This window comes from Furipterus horrens, unplaced genomic scaffold, assembly GCF_987537825.1.
Source record: "Furipterus horrens unplaced genomic scaffold, mFurHor1.1.pri manual_scaffold_1, whole genome shotgun sequence".
Taxonomy (NCBI): domain Eukaryota; kingdom Metazoa; phylum Chordata; class Mammalia; order Chiroptera; family Furipteridae; genus Furipterus; species Furipterus horrens.
In genome coordinates, this window is record NW_028327171.1 from 197412968 (window position 1) to 197437742 (window position 24775).

Here is a 24775-nt window from a genome sequence, read left to right on the forward strand (position 1 = left end):
TTGAATGTTGTAAATCAGAATGCTAACGCCATAAGATCATTCTATTCACAGTCACATTAGAGAATATTCTAGAAATTATCAGACATAATCCTGAATTTAGAAGAACCTAAACAGCCTATACTATAATAAAAATTAAATGTAGATACAACAGCTAGAAAGAGATGGTTTTCCTACTTCTAGCCCTGACTACATCAATGCCAAGATTAGAAAATATTGGAAAATGTGATTACATTCCTTATAGTCGTACCTGCCCTTGAGGGCATGTTTTCAGATATTAAAGTTATTGTTGTCAGAAACGGTTCACTAAAATAGCTTCTCAATGTTAATAATAGTCTCACAATCCTTTAGACATTTGAGTTTATGAGGAAAAAAAATAAAGTGAACAATCTCTTCATAGACACAGTCAGCTTGTGAATTTTACTTTAAGTTCAGTTACTCAAGAAAAGTATGAAACTTAAAAGGCTTGTAAGGTCATATCTAGTGTGTTATTGATGCTATAGTAGGGCTTGGTATAATATAGTTCAAAACTATTTCAAAATTTTAACAGTTTACATTAGAAAGCTGATACAGAACTACTAAGTGTATAAAAGCTCATATACATACCTAAATTGGTATGGAGGCATTGTGTGTGTGTGAGTGTGTGTGTGCTTTCTAGTCCTCCAGTTGAAGTTAAATATAGTTTGATTACATTGCAATGAATTTAAAACACATTCTATATGCTTAAACTTTGACTGTGTTGGCTATCAAAAGTATATATATATATATACAGAGGAGACATACTAAACCTACCCAAATCACAAAGGAAAATTATTTTTCTGTTAGAATTGTTTATTAAATAGGCATTGTTTATATTGTGATTTATATTTTCAAATATAATTTGGGGTTTTAGTCCCATTTACTAAGAGAGTGAAAGATATCTGTGAGCTAAAGACAATGGAGAAAATTTAAAATTTCAACTATAATAGCTTCAGAAATTAGAAGCTTCTTTTATGTTTTATAATATTTTCAAAACCTTGACCCTTAATGCTGAATTAATTCTCAAATGCAGAAATATACGTGTAAGTGGTTTTATGATTCTTTCTGAACTGATGTATTTTGCTTGTTAAAATTATGCTGCTCCATTAGTGCTCGAGGCCTTATGTTTGGTAATTACAAGTGTCTGGGTTTTATTAGTCTCTGTATATGTCTGTGTTTTGTTCTGGTTTCTTGGTTCTTGATTCAAATTCTCTATGTTTAATTGTATAAGATATTTAAAAAATAAAGGGGTCAAAGAAGATTGTTAAATATCTGACGAGAATCCTAAGTACCTTTTATATGTAAAAAGTATTGGGCTGTTTTGAACTTGATTATGCTGACCTGTCTGCCTTTTAGCCTGACTCCTTCACTCTAGTGTTATGGAAGTCTGTTGGAAACTTTTCCAATAAGCTAAGTATTGTCGTAGCTTGCAAAAAATTTTTATAAAAGCCTCCACTCCGAGAAGCAGGGCCTTATAGATTGGAAATGTTTTCACACTGGAACTACTTAGATTTTGCAGATGTATGCGTCTGTTCCATTTAAGGTGCCCTTAAATGTGTTGAATGTAATGTGTTGAATGTGTGTAATTGGTAAAGTGTCTATGTATGTGCATAAGGTTGTCTCAAGATGTATTCTCAGGAATACTGTTACCTGGAGTTTGAAGGAATAACTGTTTAAAAAATTGTAGTGGAAGAATAGAAAAATGCTCAAGATTCTTAATTTTTTTGGCAATGTTCAAAATATTATTGATCACATGACTAAAAATCATTATGCATGATAAATATTAGATCATTTCTGAAGCTATGATGCTTAATGATATTTATCTTGTTCAGAAGAAAGTTAAAACAGGCACCTACTTCCCATGTACAAAAAATTGGACTCAACTAAGAGTTTGCTTCTTCAGAAATTAACTCTTGAGAGAAATTTGAATAAGCACGTATTATCCAATACGGTGTATGTAGATTTATACTATGCAGAGTCAATTAATGCAGTTCAAATCCTGGATGAAGCATTTTCTATAACAAAATATTTTACTTCATTTTTCAGTATTTGCTGCTTTCTATAATTCTATTAGATAAGTTACTCAACCCCCTCCACCACAAAAAACAAAAACAGAAACTGAATTGTTGAGTGTGTTGGGACAAGCAAGACACTGGGACTAACATGGTCAAAGGCGTAATCGGGCATGCAATGCTGGGGAAAACAGCCCTGTGGTGTTTGAGGGTCTGGTTAGAGACTGTTGAACAAGATGGAAGGAAGTGGTTTGCTATTTCAGGTCTCCAAGGGTATCTAAGGCAGGGTGGCTTCTCCTCCCTTCTTTAGTATCTGTCCCTTCAGTCAATAAGAACATTCTCCACTGTGTTGTACAATTCCAACAGTATCTGAGGTGAGAATAGGGTGTGTTTAGGGACCTACAGGAAAGAAAGGGTCAAACAGAATTAGAGTCTAAAACATAAATACCCTTCCTCATGTTATACAGGATACTGTAGTAGTCTCTTGAATTTGCTGCTATTATACCAAGTCATGCTATTGCCCTGTGACCTTATACTTCCCATCCCATGGCCTTGTCCTTGACAATGAGTAGAAAGTCCCACTTCCTCAGTTACTTTAGTGGATGTCCCTGCAGCAATTCAGAAACAGAGTTTGGTTTGACACTCAGGACAATATAACAAGTTAAGGGTAGAATGTATTTGGAAAAGCTTAAGGCAAATTTATATTATTTTAGGGTCATTTAGCATTACAAATCAATGTACCTCCATAATATTTTTCAATTGTCACTGTGACTGAAGGATAAAAATCCTTTATTAGCCATTTATAGGTAAAAACAAATGATTGATTACACAGCCAACTTCCCTCAGATGACTATGAAGTCTGTTATGAATACTGGATGACCAAAGAGCATGGAAAAATACATATGAATAAATACTGAAATGTTTATGAAAGATATTTATGAAAAATATTAAGACTTCTGTGTTTGAATATGCACATGTAATAAAATGAGTTAAAAACATTTAAGATGCCTCATTGTTTCATTTCTCATTTCTTAACATAGAGAATAGTTTGACTCATTCAGAAAAGTATTCTTTTTCAATCCCTGGGGTGTGCCTTGATGTCTCTCTTCAATCCTCTAATCTGACCTGTGGTCACCCTTCAATTAGACACCTCCAATTCTTCCTCCAATCCCAAATGAGCTACATTCTACTCATGAATTCCACCCTTAACTTTCAAAATAAATCAGAATGGGAATATTGGGAGAGAGATAACCCAACTTGATTTCTCTGCTCAGGTTATGATCTGGAATGACTGGAGGAATATTAAGGACATAGTTGTCTTCTGAATGAGGCCAGAACCACCATGGGGTTCAACTTACTACCATTTTTGCCTTTTATACAAAGTGTCCTATCCTTACCCTCTATGGTAGGTTATTGCTATATCCATTTCTTTCCTTATGTGGTTGTTTTCCCAACTCAAAGACCCTAGACACATTTGGCAGAGGAATAGACACTCTTTTACATCTGGATTGTGTCTGAACAGTAATTAAATGGATTACAATTTGTCAGTGAGCATTTTTGAAAGAGAAAAACAGAGAAGGTAAAAGGAATGAGGGCTAGAAGCAGAGGAGGAGCGTTGTGATAATAACCAGCACAATTTTGTCTGGCGCAATGGACATAATGTGCTGGGTGCATCACCTGGATTTGCTCATTTAATCCTCACAAAAACCCACACTGGGCACTGCTTTAACAGATGATAAAACAGATGAAGGAGAGAGAAGTGACTTTCCAGGTTACTGTGGACCCAGAGAAGAAAGATTCATTTGCTATCAACCCTGAGGAAAAATTTATCTGCTGAGATGGAACCCCCATGGTCAATCGAGGGCCCAGTTTTGCATTTCATTCTTTTACTTTTAATTTTCCGATTACAGTTTACTTTCAATATTGTTTTGCATTGGTTTCAGGTGAACAGCATAGTGGTTAGACAATCCTATACTATACAAAGTGTTTCCTCCAATATTTACAGTGCCCACTAGGCACCATACATAGTTGTTGCAATATTATTGACTTTAGTTTCTATGCTGTACTTTACATCCTTGTGACAGTTTTGTGACTACCAATTATACTTCTTAATCCCTTCACCTCTTTCACCTAGTTCCCCAATCCCCCTCTGCTCTGGCAACCACCAGCCCACGCTCTGTGTCTTGAGTCTGTTTCAATTTTGTTTTTTCACTTATTTTGTTCTTTAGATTCCACATGTAAGTGGTATTAAGTGGTATTTGCAACAGCATGGATGGACCTAGAAGATATCATGCTCAGTGAAATAAGTCAGTCAAATAATAAGAGCCTAGTGGTCATTGGCCAAAAAGGGCTTCTCACACAGTCTGTATACCTGGAAGAACCTCAGATTGCAATCGAGGCTTCCTATACTATGTATGCTCTGCTCACTTACTCCCACTGAGTCAACTCTCAGAAGGGAGTTCCTGGTTTTGCCTTTCCACCAATGGACTAAGACCAGCCCAGTCAGATTATAACTGCCCCATAACAACTAATCAGAATTCATAATGCGGACTAATCAGCACTGTTCGATTCACATCAATCAGTAGTGTAGGGGTTTGGACACCTCATTACATAAAACAGACCTAATTGCGAACTTGGGCAGCCATGTTCCTTAAAAAAGGTAGCTTTCTCCTTGTCTCGGTGGAACACAATTCAGATTGTTATCTGCGTATGTGTCTCCCAGGCTACCGCTCCTTTAGCTCAAATATTGTTGGCCAAAAATGTCATTTGTTTTTTTCAGTGAAATAGCTCTAGTAGAGCTTATTTGTCTTTATCTTCATTGGAAACATTTTGTTAGATGGTATTTGAAAGCTGTCTTATCAGTGTGCATTTAAAATAAAACTTACCAATGTTGGTCATTTTTTTTGTAGCCATTTTAATATTGAAGATGGAAGAAAGTATGCAACATTTTGGACATACTATGTTATTTCAAGAAAAATAAAAACACAACTGGAACGCAAGGAAAGATGTGTGCAGTGTGTGGAGAAGATGCTGTGACTGGTCGAAGGTGTCAAAAGTGGTTTGTGAAACTCTGTGCTGGAGATTTCTGGCTGAACAATTCTCCAGGGTCAGGAAGACCAGTTGAAATTGATAGCGATCAAATTGAGACAATTATTGAGAACAATCAATGTTATACACAGGAAGCTAACAGACATAATCAAAATGTCCAAGTCAATAAAGTCATCGGGGAAAATTTGCAGAAAAAACTAAGTGGACTTTTCGGCCAACCCAATGCATGCTGCTTCTTCCTTGTTACAGTCTATAATTAATTTGGGTTTACCTCACCCAGCTGGTGTCTGGCAAACTACAGTTCTGCCCTAAATCTGACACCTTCAGGTCCTAAGATGAGTTCAAGCAGAGAAATATAAGGAGGAAGTGGTTTTTGGTTTGTGTTTCTTAAGGGTAACAGGAATTGGAGAGGAAAGGAAAGGTGCACAAGTGGTGGAGGAACAAAAGTGAAGCGAGGGCAAAGGGGAAAGTAAACCATACGTATGTAAGGTGTAAAAAGATTAAGATAAACCCCTCGAGTTCTGAGAAGACTAAGGGCTCTTCTAGAAATGAAGGTCAGAGGAAAGGGCTATTTAGGCGAGGCCCCGCCCCCATACTGTCAAGTTAGTCGCCCCTCCCACTAGGAGAAGGCGGGACTTCCTCCTAGCTCCGCAGCTGCTTCCTGCGGAGTCCGGAAGACCATAGGGGAAGAGGCGGGGCCAGAACTGCGCAGCCAATCAAGGCGACGCCTTCGTCTTGCCCGGGACTCGTGAGGTAATTTGCTCTTGGGAACCAAGACCATGGCGTCTGGTTGCAAGATTGGCCCGTCCATCCTCAACAGCGACCTGGCCAATTTGGGGGCCGAATGCCTCCGAATGCTGGACTCTGGGGCCGATTATCTGCACCTGGATGTAATGGACGGGTAACTCCGCGGGGCTCGGGTCCGGGTTGCTGTGCGGGGCGGGATGGGTGCACCTTGATTGAGTGCCTGTTGGTGCACGGTGTTCCTGTGCCCCGATCTGAACGCCGTAATAAGAACAAGCCCCGGCGGGAAGCCCTGGAGGCCCTGCTTGGTTTGGAGCTGAGGCGGCATCTCGGACCGCGAAAGCGTCGGAAACCGCAGCCGCCTCCTGTCTCCCCGCGTAACGTGTGTTCCTCTAGCACTTAGCACCCGGAAACGATCTGAAACCTCTAGGACATGCTTCTCCTTTTCAGGTAGAGAAACTGAGGCCTAAGGGGACAGATAGGCATGACTTGCCCAAGCTCATATAGGTTATTAGTGGCACGGCTGGGGAGACCGCCTTGGCACCTGGAGTGAGGTTGCCCGAGTTCTGCCACCTGCTGGGATTACCTGAAACAAGCAGTTTAACCTCGTTGAGCTTCAGTTTCATTACGTGAAAACTGCGAGTAATAGTAGAATCTACCGCTTAAGCGTCTTTGAAAGATGACATGAGGTTGTACGTGTCAAGTTCACAGGGCCTGGCTTATATAGCACATGCTCTACGGTTGTTGTTGTTCGAATTTTGGTTTTGCTGTCTGTTTTCTCTTCAGGCACCCTCCTGTTAAAGGGGGTCAGTTTTTTTGTAAGGAATTTTTAAGTACTGTAGTTGTAGGACATAATCAATGTTGTTTAAAACCAGGACGATGCTAGTTTCTTCATTTGATTATAGAATGAGGAAGCCTAGAGAAAGCAGTAAGAATCTCTCCAGATTACGCAACCCTGTGACAGAGTTGCAACGTGGGTTTGCCAAGTAGTTTTCTGAGCCCCACTGATAACTGGTCATAAAATCATAACCGCCATTACCTTGGTTTGGGGTAGGAACATAAATTTCTCTTAAATGGGTAAAATGTCTATGTGCCCTCCTGCAAATTTGCAAATTGTGTTATTTACAAAACACAAATCATTCATTTCTCTTTTTAGTGTCATTCCTCTGAGGAGTTTTGTCTTCCTTGGTTCTGTCTGGTTAAACTGTTGTTTCTCCTTTGCATTCCACTCAGTTACTGAACCCACCTGACCTGTGTGTCCCGCTGATAATGGCATCATCTTGACCTCAGAGTACTCTTTAAGAATTCTAGGCAAAGAGTCTAAGAAGATTAGTCAATATTATCTCTCTCAAAAGCTTGGTTTTTACTTTGCTGTCATATGTAATTCTGCTTACACCTTTTGACAGCTTTGCTTGAAAGCCCTGAACTTTCACAGGTAACGTTGTTGAATGGGGTGTGTACCTCAGAGATGGGTAGCTAGTTTTGTTTTTTTTTTTTGGTTTGAGACACCGTTTTGTGTTCAACACTTAGGTGTTTCCGGATAGAACAGGCTATGTGTGTATTAGTGCGTTTGACACAGAAAGCCGTTTGCCTTTAAATAAGTCTTATTTGAGTGAATGAATTGAGAAAATAACGTTCAGGTCACCAAATGCAGGGATAGGAACGATAACAGTAGCTCTCAGCTGTTTCTGTTCTGACGCTTCTTGTGAATTAACTCACTCAACCCCGAGAGGCTGGGACTGTCATTAGTGCCGGCACTTACAGCGGAGGGTCAGACGCCAGGAGACGGGGCCTCCGCAGTGGTTTCGGAGCGAGGACTGGAAGCGTGCAGCGGCCGTGCCGTCGCAGAAGTGAAGTGTTCTCTGTGGGTGCTGTCCGTAAAGAGCGACCGGTCATTTATACACCTATTTTTGTTACTTATTTCCTAGCTTCTTAGCTGCCAGGGAAGCTCCCTGAAAATAGAGTCTGTCTCTCTGGATCCACCTTCTGTTCTCTGCAGGTGAAGCACCATGACACGCTTAGTTATGGTTGGTCGAATGTATGAAAGGCTGTATCATAATCCTGAGCTTAACATAAAAGTATTTGTTTTTTTTATTAACTCCTTTCTCCGTCCGCCAAGAAACTTCTTGGTTTGAAAAAAACTAAATTCTGCATACACCTTTCAAAAACCCTTTCCCTTTTAAGCTGCACAACCTTTTGAGCGAACAGTTATTCCTATTCCCCCATTGCAAAGGAGGAAAGCAGTTTAGGACCCTTCGTGAATGTGCCACCAGATGAGGTAAAGCCAGGCTGAGCCGCAGTGTCTCCTAGGCCAGGGATGTGGAAGTGGGGGTGTGGACTCCCCCGTGGCCAGCCGCAGTTTGCCTCCTCTCCTTCTCCCCGGGGTACTCCTCCCATGCTTCTCTTTGCTGGTTCCCTTTAAATGTCACCCACATTACACCTAGTTTGGATGTGTTTGCTGTTTTCTGGCCCCCGCTCCCACTGAGGCTTCCATTTCATCTGATTAAAACTGAATGTCTTCATCTTGAAAGTCAGAAGCAAGTTCTGGAAACATGGAGGGTGGGGGCATGAGCATGGTTAGATACTTGAAATAAAGGACAGGAGGAAAAGAACATTAGAAAGCATATAAATGCGTCATGATAGGATAGTAACTGGAAATGTGTTGGTCCTAAGTGTGGAAACAGCAAATAAGCACTTTCTAAATTAATTACCAGAATTTAAAATTGGGGAAATTTCATATTAGTACTAGAATCTTGACTTTTGAAAAGCACCTGAAGGTTTGCCAGTACTGGGTCCACAGTCTCACAGGCCCCAATGGGCCAGAGCTGAAGGGCAGTCGCCGTTAGCCAGGCCAGGTGTCTTCTTTGTCCCCTGTCCCTGTCTCCCTGTTTTGCTCCTCCGTGTTCCCTGCCAGTCCTTGTAAGCGTATAAGTTGGTGTTTCCGGGTTCACAGAATTGTTTTCTGGTTACAGTCTCGTGACATTGTATATCAAAGTTAGTCTTTGCATTTTTGGGTGATCTGGTAAAGGTTTGCTCTCTGAAATACATTGCATGACAGTTACCAAGTTTAGGTTTAATGGAACATGGTGAGAGAGAAAATAACTGTGTCTCTGTGTTGTAATAATTATAGTTTATTCTCTGTAAGTCCTCTGGGGGAAAAGACTTTTATTGCATTTCAGTTTTTGCAGCCTTTACTTCCAAAAGTACCCTCATGGAAAAAAGACAGTAATGTAATAATGAAGCAGACTTCATTGATGAAATTTCTCTTCATTAGAGTGAACTGTAGTGTTTTCCAAGCGGGTCTGATAGCGCTCCCTGGGTACTGAAGGATTCAGATTCCCAGGTCCTCTTAGGTGTTAGTATGCTTGGAGGAGAGCCTGTAAATCCTTTTGTTGCAAGTGCTCCCATGGTTACTGTTGTTAAGCAAATTGAGGGTTGCCCTGACTTTGTGCTTGGATGTGTAGTCTTTTTTATGTTATGTCTTACCTCCAAGCCTTTGATTTCTTAGGGTATTGGTGAGTTTTTGTTTTCCCAGTGTATTTGGTGAACCTCATGCATTGAATTGATGATCTTCAGCAGTGCAACTCATCATATAATTTTCGGGGGTCAGTAGTTATATACAATCTGCTTCTGCTTCCCAATGAAATAAAAGTATATTTGTTTTCATTCTCCTATTTTCTCAAGATGTGGTTATGCTTATTGTCATAATAAATGAAACTTAAGTTTGAGACAACAGAAGTACCAGCATATGCTGGAGGTACTGCGGCTGCTATCCCAGACCACTGTAACAAAGTGAGGATCACAGGAGCATGAGTCATTATCCTTTTGCTGATGGGGGGGTCTTTCTTTGGTTTGTTAACACCGCCACCACCTGTGAAGTGCAATAAAACAAGGCCACGCAGCTAATTAAAAGAACAGTGAACGAAATACAAATCTTGCAATTCCAGAGTTGTATAATATTCAATAAGCCTCACTGCCTGCTTCTCTGACCCTTACTTCCAAGTTGTAAGTAAACGTAAGCTTCTTTATCTATAACCCTAGCAGTCGTTGCTCTTAGGCAAATGGTAGAATGATTTCTTAAATATTAAAACCCCTATTTCCAAGGACCAAGGTGCTGTAAGTGAAAGTGCCTATCTGTTCACCTTACCAGTCCCTTTCAGATGTGTCCTGAATCCTTAACCCTTTGAGTGCCATGCATAATTTGAAATTTGGATCAACATGAGAAAAAGTTATATCAATATCTAACCTGAGGTACAAAAAAAGAGAACAAAACATAAAATACGAATTATTGCATTGTTATTTACATTTATAACCATTGAAAAAAGAGTCGCTGGGAGCGATGCTGGCACTTCTGGAAAAATTTGTCAGCATTGCTCACAGCAACATTGGCACTCAAAGGGTTAAGTCTCTCATCTGGACTTTCTTTTCCTGTTTTTAGTGTGTTGGTGGAGGGGCAGGTGAGCATAATAAAGAACTTGGACTTTGGAGCTGGGTTGCCAGCATTTAATACCTGCCTCCAGCACTATCTGCTTGTGTGAATACAGATAATGTAGTATTATACTTACCTCATAGAGTTGTTAGATTTTAATGATTTAATATGGAAAGTGTTTAGAATATTACTTGGCCCATATAAATTTTAATTTTTTTTTTTATTAACACTCATTCTGCCTGTCATCTACACTTAAAGTCTTAACCGTGATGTATTCTCTCTCTTCAATTAACAAATCCTATCATGTTTACCTGCCCTTGTTTCCACTGTTACTGTTCCTTGTCATTTGCCAACACCTTTTACCTCCCTTCTTCCTATTTACTGCCAAGTCCACCTTCCTACTTTATTATCTGCATCTTATTTTTTATTTGCCTCTTATTTTAAAATCTCACTTCATATTTACAGCAGGATGAAGTGCAAGCACTGAGCCGGCATTTGATGCCCATCCTGCGGCACAGTCTGCTTCCTGATTTTCATACTAGCCAAGCTGGCCAACACCATCTTCCCCCTTCTTTGAACATAACTTGCTTAATTCTGTCTTTGCCTCATTTCCTACCTTTAAAATTCTATTTGTTCTATACATTTCATGATCTCCCCCTTCTTGTAAAGTGCTGTACTACTTGTCCCTAGAATTGTTTTACCTCACATTTGTCTACTTGTTATTGTTTAGCTGTTGCAGTCCTCATATAGGGTAATAGCTATTACTTTTAACCAATAAAGCCCATATTTCAGTGGCTTAACATTATAAAGTTTATTTTTCATTTATGTAACAGTTCTATGTGAATGTCCCTCTGCTGAAATTCAGGGGCATAGACTTTTCATCCTGTGGCTCTGCTATTCCTTAAGGGCTTCTTTATTGGCAGGAGGGTAAAGTGAACACAAAAAAAGGATACTGTTTAACCTGCTGGGTGCTGCAGTGACACACATTATTTAAACTTACAATCCACTGATGAAGACTAGTCACGTGGGCCAACTAGATGCACAGGCAGTTGGGAATTATGGTCCTTGGTTGGCTGTGATGGCTCCCTATCAACTATACCATAAGAGTAGATCATGAATTCTGGTGAGTTATTAGGCATCTCTTACCAATGAGATTGGAAGGTTTTCTGGGCTAAGCAGGAACTTTCACATATTTTTTAATAAAATACAGTATTCTGAAGCACACAAGATGGTACTTAAGAGAACACAAGGACTAACTGGAGTAGGATGATATTTAAGTACTATGGATCTGATACCTAGAAGACTTCATTTGAATCCTGCCCCCGCAAATAATTGACTGGTTTAAGAAAGTTATTTGTCCTGTGTTCTTCATGTAATAACACATATGCTTCACAAGGCTGCTGTGAAGATGAAATGAAGTGTAAGGTACAATGCTTGGCATGTTGTAAACCCTTAGTAAATGGTGGTTTTTAGTACACACCTTACATTTCCTTATTGATTAATTTTAAAAAAGTCTAAATAAACTCATTTAGTGCCCTGTGGTACAGGTGGATTAGAAGTAGCCTCAGGTAGCCCGTGACTAACTAGGATATGAAAGACTCGTAGTAAAGTCTAGAACTTCCTAACCAGTATATGACTTGGGCAAGTCATATAACTTTTGGGGTTTTGATTTTGCCATCTTTTTAGTTTTATCTGTCAGGGATTATGAATAACAGAGTTTGATAATGTAACATAATTATGATATGTTCAAATATCAAGGAGATACTGCTTTGTAAAGCCAAAATTATCCAGATATTTTTAGTGTTGTTTCATACTGATGATAAGTATTAAATTGAAAAATAGTGCAATCATAAACATTCCCCTCTACTGCCATCAGAATGCATATTGAGAAAAATACAGAAACTGAGTTGAAAATATTTTCAGAGTAAGATTTTGTTTGTCTTGTAGGCATTTTGTTCCCAACATCACCTTTGGTCACCCTGTGGTAGAAAGCCTCCGAAAGCAGCTAGGCCAGGACCCTTTCTTTGGTAAGTGGGTGTTACGTCACCTGAAGCTGGATGTATTGCTCAACTAAAGGAAAAGATGGTTGATTTATCAGCTTTCGGTTTCATCTAGAACCCCCATTCCGCCCTTGCTCTGTGCTGGGGCTTCATTGGCTGCCTGTGATAAGCCACACTCTTTCCTGTCTCTGGGCCTTGGCACTTGTGCTTATTTCTTTGCTTGGAAAACTATTCACTTGGCTAGCTCTGCTTCATCTTTTGGCCTTGGGTCGTTTGTCATTTCCTCAGAGTCCTTTCTAAGCACCCTATCTTAAATTAACCCTTATCCATTTACACCAACTTCTGGATAGTCTTTTTACAACTTCCTTTAACCTGAAGTTATTTTTATCAGACTGTAAACTCCTTGAGTGCAGGGATTTCATTCACTTTGTTTACTGTGATTTTCCTAGAGCTCAGCATAGACACAAGATTGGGGCTCAGTGTAACTTTAAATGAATTTATGAATTGATTAGTTATGGTCTAGAACTGAAGCCAATTATTTCATACAAATTGGAGTTTTCTGCACATGGGGCCTATATAATATGTTTCCACGAAGTGCTGTAGGATGTGAATTAAGATACAGCAGTCCCTCTCTATATTGTGGTTCACTTATCGCGGCCTCACTGTATCACGGGATTTTTAAAAATATTATATTTAATTATTTATTGCAGATTTTTCACTATATCATGGGATTTTGCAGTACTGTATACGTAGGTTGTTAAAGTTACGTAGGCTTAAGAGTGTAGAATATGTTTAAGAACACAAGTAGTGTTTATAAAAGTGTGGAGAAGGTTAATAAGGGAGTGGGAAAGGTTTACTACATTCCCTCACTTATCGCAGATGTTGCGTTCTAGACCCCCCCCCATGAAGTACGAACCTTACATTTATTCTACACTCTTAAACCTACCTAACTAACAACATACGTATACAGTACCGCAAAATCCCGCGATATAGCGAAAAATCTGCGATAAATAATTAAATATAATATTTTTTAAAATCCCGCAATATAGTGAGGCCGCCATAAGTGAACTGCGATGTAGAGAGGGACTACTGTACCGCAGAAAATGTACTACGCTATTGCCTAATGGATGTGGCGCGAGGGACACCGTATTCCAGCAACAGGTTCACCATTTTGAAATTTCCACATAATGGAATATAAACCTCTGATAATCTAAACTTATTTTTTATTACATTTTGGAAAATGAATTTCCCACTATAAATGTGTTCTTATGACTTACAGAGGTAGATGTAGTAATAAGTAGCATTGTTTGCCTACAGTGACCATAGCGTTCTCTGCTTCTGGCTTTGTGTGGATTTAAACGATTTTTTTTCCTTTTCTCTCCCTTTTACTTGGGCTGCTAGTGTCGCTCCTCAATTGCTGCAGCTTGTGTCTCCTACCATGAGTGCCTCTTACCAGCCCTCCTGCCGCCATCACACATAATCTGCTTTTTGTTCCTTGTTGATAAACTTAGTAATTAATCTTTTTAGAATTGGGTCTAAAATAAAGATGAATGGACTCTGTGTGCTTTAATGTTTGGGTTTTGTGACTTTTTTTTTTAATTCTTGGATTTTGGTTGTTGGATAATAGACACATGAATATATTTTAGGAACTAAATCACAAGTTGTATGTATAACTGCTAGAGTTCTTAACTGAGTAGAAGTATCCATCTAAGAAATAAAATGGTAGGGAAAAGTCTGTTTTTGCTATTATACGAATTAATGGTCTTCCAGTTTGGTCTTATGACCCACGGGAATCTCTTTCAGATAGTCCATGAGGTCAAAACTATTTTTATATTACAGTATTATTTGCCATATTTGTATGGAGGATGCAGAAGCAATGGTGAGTGAGTTTGCTGGTGCCTGAGCCTGAATCAAAGCAGTATTGAATGATACAAGTAGTCATTACCATTCTTCATCGTGATGTGTTCATAGTAGGGGTCCTTCATGAGGCAGTGCGAATTATCACTTTTAGTAAATCTTGATCCCTGAATACATGTCTTTTTGATATTTTGTATGACAAAGTAGGAAGTACATCTAAGGCACCTCTGCTGCATACAGAGTATGCTGGTTTTCTCATGGAAACCCTTGTGCTATTTTTTGAGTTGTGAACTGAACTACCTGCTTTTCGTGTGTGTGTGAACATTTTCACTTGGAAGAACAGGTGACGGGTGAACTATGATTATCAGACTTGGATATTTTACTGACATTTTAAAAAATTAAGCTAGCCTGTCACTTCAAGGAAAATATCTTCTTAGATTTTCTTGCCCCCTGAATAAATTAGAGCTTGCAAGTGAAAATTAGAACTTTGATAAACGTGTATCTGCTGCTGTGAGTGTGGCTAATTCTAGTACATAGAGCTTTTCTAGTAAGCTGTGTAGTGATATACTAAAGGTGATTTTTTTTAATAGCATATAATGAAATGTATCTTACATAGAAGATCCGTGTAAGTCAGTAAACCAGTACTTAAAAGATCCATTCAAAGTGTAAGGTAGACCAACAAGTGTTAGTGTAACAAAGTAGGAAAAGTCTACTGGTAGGGTATACAGGTTCCACATTGCACTTTATTAAAGTGCCACTTGCTGAGGTTGGGTGTGGAAGTAGAATATCCACACTTGTTTGAAAAGGCTATTAATATACATCTCTCTTTTTTATGTACTACTTTCCCTTCTCTTCATCTAAAACAACATATTATAACAGATGGAATGCAGAGCAGATTTTAGAATACAGATGTCTTCAGTTAAGCCAGACATTAGAGATTTGCACAAATGTAAAATAATGCCACTCTTACATTAACATACTAGATTTATTGTTCCTTATTTTTAAATGAATTGATAAGTAGACTTAAACATTTTCTTAATTTCTAATCTGTCACCTATAGATAAATATAACCCACATCAACAGTACTTTTGGGGGTCTCCAGTATTAAGAGTGTAAAGGGAGTCTGATAATAGAACACTTGAGAACTATTACAGGCAGATTCACTGAACCACTGATGCCCTGAACACTGGAGGTTCTCCAGTGAGCGTTGCCAGTGGCTACTGAATGCTAGAAATTGAACGACGTAGCAGTCTGGTAACGTAAGGAATGAGTAAACTAGATATTTTAAACCAGATTGAATTTTTCTTGTTTATAATAGAAATAAGAAATGCCAGATAGAGTCTGGCTTTTAAAAATAATGTTTTGTCTATTAAAGTGTGTGGGTTTTTTGTTGTTAACTTTTGTTTAGAAATATAAACTTTAATCTTGACATTATTAGTGAAGTGGTATACTCTTTTCCAGACATTTTTTCAGAGCCTTAGTGCCTTTCATAATCTTATTTGAGTTCTGGAATACTAGGATTTTTTTTCTTTAAAATAGTTGAGCTATGTCAGAAATGTGCTTTCTCTAGCAAAATAAAAAATTCAAAAGTCTTCTCACTGCCATCTATCCCACACAGGAGTATTTACTGTTTCCGTCTTCACAATGGTTATTTCTTGATTTAGCCTTGATTTTAATCTGCCCTCTCCTTCTCAAGTCAAGATCTTTAAGAAGGCCATGCCCATTTTGCCTAACATAATATTTATACGTGATTTAAGCTTTTAGATTAGGATGCATGTCAGGCTGCTTCTAATAACATGCCCTTTCCTCCAGATCTTTGCTTTCCTCGGGAGTTTTTTGCCTCTCAGCTAATGGCAGTTCTGTTCTTGTTACTCTGACCCCAGTCCTTGCTCCATTCGGCCTCTCCTCTCGCCGTCCGCATCTAAGCCACAGCAACTCCTGTTGGCTCCACCTTCAGAACATACCCAGAACCTCCCCACTTCCCACTATTCTCAGTTGCTGCCATGGCCTTCTAGGTCAGGTCTTGTCACTTCCTCACTCAAAATCCTGCAGTGTTTTTTCTGTCATTCAGAATAAAACCCGATGGCCTGCCGAGCTCTGCACTGTCACCTCACCCCTTGCATCTCTGACCTCATCTGTGCTCCCCATTGCTCCACACCCCAGCCGCACAGGCTTCATTAGCTACCATCCTAGTGTGTATTTCCCTTTCTTTTTTTATGGTTTGTCTCCCCCACTGAGAATGTAATCCAAATGACAGAGATTTTTGTCTTTTTTTTTTTTTTTTTCCTCTATCCCTAGTGCCTTAAAATAGCTAATGATGCAGTCAGTGCTCAATAAAATATTGCTGAGGCAGATCACTTAATTTAGCTTTTTTATTTTATACGTGAGTAAGCAAGTCTTCATAGATAACATGACTTTTTGAAAAGCTTTTTACACTGGCATTTCCTGGACTTGGATATATGCTTATTATAGAAATATGGTTTGGGGTTTTTTGTTTTGTTTTGTTTTGTTTTTTTTTGTGAATGAGTTTAACCAAAACCTTATCTTCAGGCTAAAAGGAGACTAGTTATACAGAATGTGTGACTATTTAACAATTATTGTGATGTCAGAAGAGTTTATATACAAAATGGGAAGAATGCAGGTTTCAGTAACATGAGCCAGGTATTTTCCTTTCAGTACTATTTAGGAGATGTGTCTTTTCTTTCTAGACATGCACATGATGGTGTCGAGGCCGGAACAGTGGGTAAAACCAATGGCTGTAGCAGGAGCTAATCAGTATACCTTTCATCTCGAGGCCACTGAGAACCCAGGGGCTTTGATTAAAGACATTCGGGAGAATGGGATGAAGGTGAGAGGTCAGCGGTGACAGTAATGTTTTATACTACTCACACTCAGAGTTGGGACGGAAGATAGGAAATGGTAGGTAGCTAAGACCAGGCTTAAGCAGGTGTTCTTCATTGGGAAGCCAGAGTTTGAAGTATAACTTGTTTTTTTGTATAAATGTAATAATGTATAATACTTCTTTTGAATATTACTGCTTTTTAGAAACTTATTTAATTGCCTTGTTGACTTTTTAAAAAATAATTATATCGTCTGAGCGATCTATGCACTCCATTTGTGTATTTATTCTGTTTTTTAAGAATAGGTATTTCTGTTGGGCCTGATATGCCACAATAATATAACGTGGAAGTAATTGTTAATGTGATGTAGCAAATTTGTCTCTGTCACAGGTTGGCCTTGCCATCAAACCAGGAACTACAGTTGAGTATTTGGCACCATGGGCTAATCAGATAGATATGGCCTTGGTTATGACAGTTGAACCTGGGTTTGGAGGGCAGAAATTCATGGAAGATATGATGCCAAAGGTAAAAAGTATTTCATTCTGGGGTGAGGCTTTTATTATGTGTGTTTATTCAATAAGCATATATTGAACCACTTGTATATTTAGGCATGCTCTGTCCTGAAGGTGGGGAGATCATTGTCATACAGTATGATAAATGTAAGAGGTTTAGGTTTGGAAATCAGAAAAGCTATCACATTTTAATCTTGAAATTTTCTTTGGAACCCATTATCTCTGTAGCCTTTAGAGCTTTGGGGAGTTTTAATTGAATATTGAGGGTTTTGTCTTTGTCTTTTTTCCATGAAGTATATTCTCTGTAAAGCCATGATAAATTTGATGTCATTTGCCAAACAGAACAAAGCTTGGTTTTAGGAAACTTAATTTGTTTCAGTACATTAAAAAGAAAGTTTCCCCCCCGTCATAATTTGTATTGCTATAAAGTTACTGTGTGAGACATTCGGAGTCCTGTTTTTGTGGCTTGTACTGGCTGTTTGATTTTTTTTTTGTTTATTTGTTTGTGTCCCTATCACCCTCATATCCACTTTAGGAGTCACTTACTTCCTCGTGTATGTCTAGGTTCACTGGTTGAGGACCCAGTTCCCGTCTCTGGACATAGAGGTCGATGGAGGAGTAGGTCCTGACACTATCCATAAATGTGCAGAGGTGAGACTGCTCCTCAGCTGTCACCTGGACCATTTCCTTAGCAAATGTCATGTCCAGGACATTGTCTTGTGAGCCAAAGAGGTTTCCTTTACATTTCCTAAATTGCCTTTCTTGGAAAAATTTTTTTCGTTCAAATGTAGAACTAGGAAAATAAAAGAGCAATGCATGAATATTCTAAACTCACATAATCATTAAATAGTAATTTCGGTTATATCAGAAAGTTCTTTTTTGAAAAAGAATATACTGAATGACAGCCTTTAGAAGATCACTAAGTTCTCTGACCTTAGGATGAATCATTTTTCCAAACAGGTAAAGAAAACATACCTTCTTATAAAGGGAAGAAATTGTTACTTTGTAGAACTTAATGTGCGTTAGTTACCAATTTATCCCTTGTAAGAGCTGACTAGAGCCCTTTTTGTTGAAATTTTAGATCTGATCTCTGGATGCCTCTAACCCTCTATGCAGAGCTGATATGAGTTTTTTCCCAGGTAGTTAGCTGAGCTGAGTGAGGATCCTGAGCTTCGTTAAAAGGGTGCCAGCCCTTCCTGTAGCACTGCAGGTGATTCAGGCTTAATGTGGCCTGTTCTTATTAAGCAACATGGTCTGATCTGCACTTCAGTTTTTTTTTTTTTTATAAATGCTACACTTTTCTGTTTGGTATTTGCTGAAAGCTTGAATGTGATAAGTATTTATGGAAGAGGAGCTGGGCGAATGGTCAGTGAGGGTATATCCTTGGACGGCTTGTGGTATTCTTTTTTACTAAACTGCTTTGCTATTCCGCAACTCCTGTTTACATTAGGAGATATGTTAAATTATAACCCTGTAAAACTTTTTCTTTTTTTCATTTTTATAAGGAATATAGTAGAGGTGTAGTACACACTGCATTATAGAGTTGACAGCATTTCATTGGAAACATTTTCTCAGCTTTAGTGGTTCTCCTAATAGTCCTCTTCTGGCAGTGAATCACGTAATGGATTGTTTCCCTCCTTGAGTCAGGCCCTAGGAAGCACAGAGCTAAATTTGGACTCATATTGTTTACTTTCTTCTATTTGTTTTTACATTTAAAAACATCTTGAAGTTCTTTAAGGCACCTCAAAACCATTAGTCATTCCATTCCTTCTGGCATCAAAATGAGAAATTCTTTAACGTTGCCGTATTTTATGGATAATTTCACATTTTAGCAACATTACCCTTTCAGACTGTCTACCAATTCATTACACAATTCAAAATTAAAAGATAGTTTTTAGTAGTAGCTATGGGGATATTAGTATATGTTGGAGAACCTTAATAGAGTTGAGGTTTAAGGGTTTTTAAACCTTATCTAAATGTTAGTGAAGATGCAATATAGCTCAGAGGCCATTGCAAAAAAGGTCAGTGGTTTAATAGACACATTTAAAAACAATTTCGCATCCTTATTTGTTAAGCATTTTAACTTCTTTCTTCATTGAACCAGATTGCTTAAATCTGTTCACCTCAGGTGGCTTTTGTACCATGTAAGAACCAACTGACAGATGTAAGGGTAGAAACTTTAGTCCAGGAATTCTGTTAGGTTTTTCTGCTTCTGTCTTTGAGGCATAACCTAAGTGTTTACTTCTTCCAGGCAGGAGCTAACATGATTGTATCTGGCAGTGCCATTATGAGGAGTGAAGACCCCAGATCTGTGATCAACCTGTTAAGAAATGTTTGTTCAGAAGCTGCTCAGAAGCGTTCTCTTGATCGATGAAAGCGCAAGGAGTCCAGTGTTTCTGCTCATGAAGTCCTTTTATTGGAAAACAAGAATGTTGACTACCAAATCCTATCAGAGTTTAGGCAGTGCTGCTTTTCTGAGCTGTTATTCATTCCAGTGACTAGCATCTATGTGTAGAATATTCCCAGGGGTTATAAATTGTTGTGTATTACTTTAGTGATGAAGTTTAAAGATCAGTATGGTGAAATACCATTTTTGCTGGGAGACCTATTTTTATTAGACAGTAAAAATAAGACTAATAAGGTTATAAAAAATGTCTTCTAAGGAAGGCGTATTAGCTACTATGAAAAGATTTTTTCTCCATTTAATTTTGTTGTTTCTCAAATGTTTTCCAAAAGCAAATAAGTCCTTATGTTTTTTGTTTCATGTCATTTTTGATTTGTGTGTATGTGTGATAGTAAGAGTAGAAGAGAACTTAGGAAAAAAATCTTAAGTTCAGGATGGCATACTGTATTCTTCTTGTTTCTAAAACATCTCCTTTTTACTTTGCACCTTATATTTTATGTATAACAACAACGTATGAAACCCAGGGATTTTTAAGGTGATGTGTGCTAAAATATAAGCATAGATTTTATCAGGGTGTTATGTTAGCTCTGCTGCAGGGGCAGCTTATTTTATTCAGTGATTTCCCCACCACCACCTCATCCTTAATCACATCCCCCATTTTTAAGGACATGAGATAATGTGCTAGCTCTGAGCAGAAAGGAAAGAAAAGCCTCTATTTAGAAGTAAAATTGAATTGACTCTTCCCCTTTCCAACTATTTAACCTTAGCACATCAAATCAGCCAGCCTCCGAGCTTCAGTTAACTGATTTATACATTGATTGTAACTGTAGGGTTGTGCTGAGGATTAAGAGAGATACTCATATATGTAAAGCTTCTGCTACTCTTCCTAGAATTGTGGCATAGAATTGACTAGCTATCATTATAAAGTTTATGTTTTGTAGATTACAAGGTACTTTGATATAATCTCATTAAATCTACAAATCCTATGAGTGGGCAGACAGGTATTTTTGTCCCCGTTTTAAAAAACGAGGATACTAAAGCTCAGCAACAGGCTGCTAGCATAGAAAGGATCCAGTAGGGATTTCTGGTTTGTACTCTATAAATGGAGGCCTTGGCGGGGGGATTAGGCAAAGGAAGCTTCTTTTACTTAACACTGTCTTATTTCCAATCTAACTTGACCCTGTAGCAGAACCAGATGGCTGAGGTTATCCTGGAACTATGGATTTTGACCCCAAGGATATATACTTTATTAATCCAAGAAAGACCAGGTAGGCTAAGAGATGGCAAGGTACAGAGTCAATCCATAAACTATTTCTAACTGTGTCCCAAATTTTTCTTTGACAACAAATATGTGTCAGTCACTTCATTAATATAAATACTCTTGCTGTGTAATACATATGGCCAGAAATAACAGGACCAATATCATTAAACTTACTTAGGCTACTGTGAGTTTTAAGAAAAAAAGATTTGAAAAATTTTATGTATGGAATAGTTTGCTTGATTTTTTTCCCAACATTACAAGGTAAAATGTGTTTCTTAATGTTTGTTTATTTTGGCTTGGGAAAGTTTTGTGCCATGTATAGAATACATTTAATCAAATCAGATGACACAGGTATATAGAAATAACTTTTAATTAAAAAACGTACATAGAAGATTATAATATCAGACATGACAGAAAGATTTGATTTTATTTGCCTGGACAACTTGGGTTTGTCTGGCATTTGTTTTCTTTTTTAAAAAATAAATGTACAGTAAAACTACAAGCAAAAATTTGTCAGTACTGAATTTTTTCTTTAAAGGGACCAGCATAATTTCTAATCCCTAACAGAACAGTGTCAGATCCCACAAGTGTAGGCCAGGTGGCCAGGACTGTCAGTTGTTTGGGTACTACAACTTGGAAAACCTTTTTACATGAGAAAAAATTCATATAAATTGTCTTCAACTTTTACACAGAAAAAATAAATGACGTAATAGCTTCAAAGGGAATTTTCCTTAATGTACACTCCAGAATCCAATATTGATAATATTGAAGCATTATCCTTTGAAAAGTTTTAATTCTCACTCTAGGATACAAGTAAGAATAGATGCTTATTTGAATAGAGTAAGCTATGGTAAAGAATGACCAAATTAACTAGAAATACAGTAATATTTTTTTATACTGACAGAAGAACTTCCCTGTGTGTTGCTTATTTTAAGTTGGTGCCTTCTCTTCATGAGGTACATAAAATAAAGTTGATTAAACTTGAGTTTTAAAAAGTCATAGTTTTTAAAACACCAGTATTTAACTCCACTTTGCTTATTCTGTTTGGAGTGCATAGAAAATGACCTGTGTGTAATCCAGCAGATACCAGTGATTTCAAATAAAGGAATATTGTGTTATCTGGTGTAGAAATTTCCATAAATAACTTCTATTGGTTAAACACATTTTAAAAAATCCCTCTTCATAGTCAAGACTTTTAGGTGTCCGTTACCATTGGAAACCTATGCTGCCTTATTTATAGTGCAGCTTATATTTTATGGGGTACTTCATACATGCACTTTTGAATGGTATCTGTCTCTGTGTGTGTGTGCGCACGCATGTGTGTAGGTATACTCTACACACATTTGTATATTCTAATACCATTTGTATAGACAACAGAACTGTCATTTGATGCACAGGTATGTGTGTTTTTATATGTATATGGGTGTAAAATCTTTTAAAAACTACTCAGCAATGTGACTTGATATCTTAATTGTAGCAGTTAATTTTTTGGTGCTTTTGATTTGCATCATAAACACAAATGACTAGCACTTGTCTGCAAGTGAAAAGCTAGTTACCCCTGTGATTTAAGAAGGAAAGACATACCTGCCTGTTGCATAAACAGCATAAAAGAATATTACATGCAGTACATGTTTGTACTCTGGAATTGTGGCTGGAGGGGGTCGGAGGTGGGAAACAGGGCTTATTTTTTTCCTCCTGTTTTCCCTTCAGTTACATAGTTTGCTTAACCTGCTTTTTGTCACCTATTTTTTTTAACATGAGTAAGTCCTATAGAAAAGGTGGTGTCCTCTTCCATTCCGCCTGCCTGCTTTTCTGGATCTTGGCCATTCTCTGGTACACTGGTACAGAAGAGTTCACCACTGAAAGTTGGGCTTGATCTTTCAATCTGCTCTCTTTTTTCATCTTGGCATAATAAGGTTTCTGTGTCTTCATCCTTCAGCGGAAAAGCCCGTCGTTCCCACCACAAAGACTGAAAGAGAAAACATGTTCAGTTAAGTTTCAGTTTGTTTTGTTTAAATTGATGTATCAAGTAATCTGTAAATGTCAATTTTGTAATAGCTGTTGTTCTTTAGCACATAAAATGTTCAAATTTTCATTTAATTTAAGTATCTAGCAACTCAAAATGAAACACACTGAAAATTGTTTAGGGACCTTGGGGAACTGTTCACTCAGCCTTTTCCACAAAGAGGAAATGCTGCCCCAGGGCACTGGTCTTCCTTCGTTTCCAGCCTAGCAGTGCAGTGGGAAAGCCCTTTTACAAGAGTCTGGATCCACTTCCACACTTCACCACCTCTGTTTGCATCCCATAATTACAGACATCTGTTGATTTTTCCTTTTTCTCAGCTTTCTACACTCTCTTCATTCTAGATATGGTCTTTTCCAACATCTACTTATGAAAAAAAGTGCAAGAACTCTATCAATGCAGTGTTAGAAAACAGTCCCCTTGCGGTTAGAACTGGATTATGGGGCTGGGGAGACAAGTTAAGGGAATGGCAGCTCACACTCATTCTGTGCCAGGTGCCGTTCTCTAGGCAGTTTGTTTTGTAGTGAAACTTTGGTAGTACCCCCGTTTCCTAGCAGATCAATGCGTAGGTGGGATTGGGTATTGACGTGTTCCATAAAAAGATAAGTATTTGCAGTGATGGAACTAGAATGTTGGAACACAGATCCTCTGACTTACACCCAGCGTTCTGCACTGGATTCTCATACTGAAGTTGTTGCGTAATGATGAGTCTGGAATTTGTAACAGGCAATTTTTACAAACAAGTTTTTAAAAGGATAAAAGACAATTAAAATTTTAATTAGTAATGATTACGCTTACCTGGATTTCTTGATTTTCATTTACTGAAGGTGAGCCATATGTGTGCAGATCCTGGCTCTGAGGACTTTCAGCAACCCAGTGCTGACCACCATTAAATTCATTAGGGTATTCTTTCGAATGTAAGTCTTGTCCTTCAATATTTTTACTATAAGCTCTAGCAAGAAAATCAAGAAAATAATTATTTCTTGAGTTCTTAATGTTTTATGAACATCCCAAGGTGTCACTAAGCCAATTTAACTAGGCAGGTTTTTCTTAAACATTGGTGCCACAAACATGTTTAAAAATGCATCTGTTGATCTTCCTGATGCTATTATCTTCCTATCTGAAAGAATTAAACTAATTTATGAAGTCTTTTCCTAGATGGTAATAATATTTTTTGTTTTGTTCTTTGGCTTGCCTTTTTTTTTCCCTAGGAAAACAAGAAATGACATTTGCTTGACCCTTAAGTTTTTCTGAGTTACCAGAGTATTCTATGATTATTGTAGTGTCATCCATGAAGGACTCAAGTCACATTTTCCTTTGTACTTATGGAAAGTTATATCTCTGGAATGTGGAGAAAGATGAGAATTCAAGCTCACATATGTTTGCATAACTCTTGGAATAAGGATCTACAAAAAATATGGGTATCTTGAGACCCAGAAAAATGTGTTTTAATAATACTAATTAAATGAAAGATACCCCCACACCAAAGTGACTACCAGACTCAGTATGATTTTTGAGTTTTGGCTATGTTAAAAAAAATCAAATGTAATATAAAATGCCAGGGATTTTTCTCAGATGCAGTCATACCTTGGTACTTGTCGGCTTAAGAACTCGTCAAACCCTGTACTCA

General features: G+C 38.0%; 2 protein-coding genes across 4 annotated transcripts in view; one reads left to right on the forward strand and one right to left on the reverse strand.

Moving 5' to 3' along the window:
* Positions 1–5784: 5784 nt before the first annotated feature.
* Positions 5785–21237, forward strand: RPE (ribulose-5-phosphate-3-epimerase). Of its 3 annotated transcripts, none has more exons than XM_090283294.1 (6): positions 5785–5828; positions 12196–12275; positions 16814–16953; positions 17336–17470; positions 18022–18108; positions 19709–21237. In XM_090283294.1, exons 3-6 carry the CDS (start codon positions 16816–16818, stop codon positions 19829–19831), a joined length of 483 nt encoding a protein of 160 aa, XP_090139420.1. In that variant the 5' UTR covers positions 5785–5828; positions 12196–12275; positions 16814–16815; the 3' UTR covers positions 19832–21237. The 3 variants fall into 3 exon arrangements, with proteins under 3 accessions (XP_090139420.1, XP_090139401.1, XP_090139410.1); XM_090283275.1 differs by lacking the exon at positions 5785–5828 and adding an exon at positions 5835–5976; XM_090283284.1 differs by lacking the exon at positions 5785–5828 and adding an exon at positions 5909–5965.
* Positions 21238–22033: 796 nt separating this feature from the next.
* KANSL1L (KAT8 regulatory NSL complex subunit 1 like) overlaps positions 22034–24775 on the reverse strand; it is a 110188-nt gene continuing 107446 nt past the window's right edge. The window contains exons 15-16 of the mRNA XM_090283307.1: positions 23944–24097; positions 22034–23091 (exon numbers count right to left, since the gene is read on the reverse strand). Of these exons, the coding sequence (XP_090139433.1) occupies positions 22861–23091; positions 23944–24097 (385 nt within the window). The 3' untranslated portion in view covers positions 22034–22860. The remainder of the gene's footprint in view (positions 23092–23943; positions 24098–24775) is intronic.

Excerpts from the sequence above, each read along its gene's own strand:
- RPE (XM_090283275.1), top strand. The coding sequence starts at position 5,855 with ATGGCGTCTGGTTGCAAGATTGGCCCGTCCATCCTCAACAGCGACCTG. Across the intron at positions 5,977-12,195 it reads CACCTGGATGTAATGGACGG|GCATTTTGTTCCCAACATCA; the intron begins GTAACTCCGCGG and ends TTTGTCTTGTAG. Across the intron at positions 12,276-16,813 it reads AGGCCAGGACCCTTTCTTTG|ACATGCACATGATGGTGTCG; the intron begins GTAAGTGGGTGT and ends TTTTCTTTCTAG.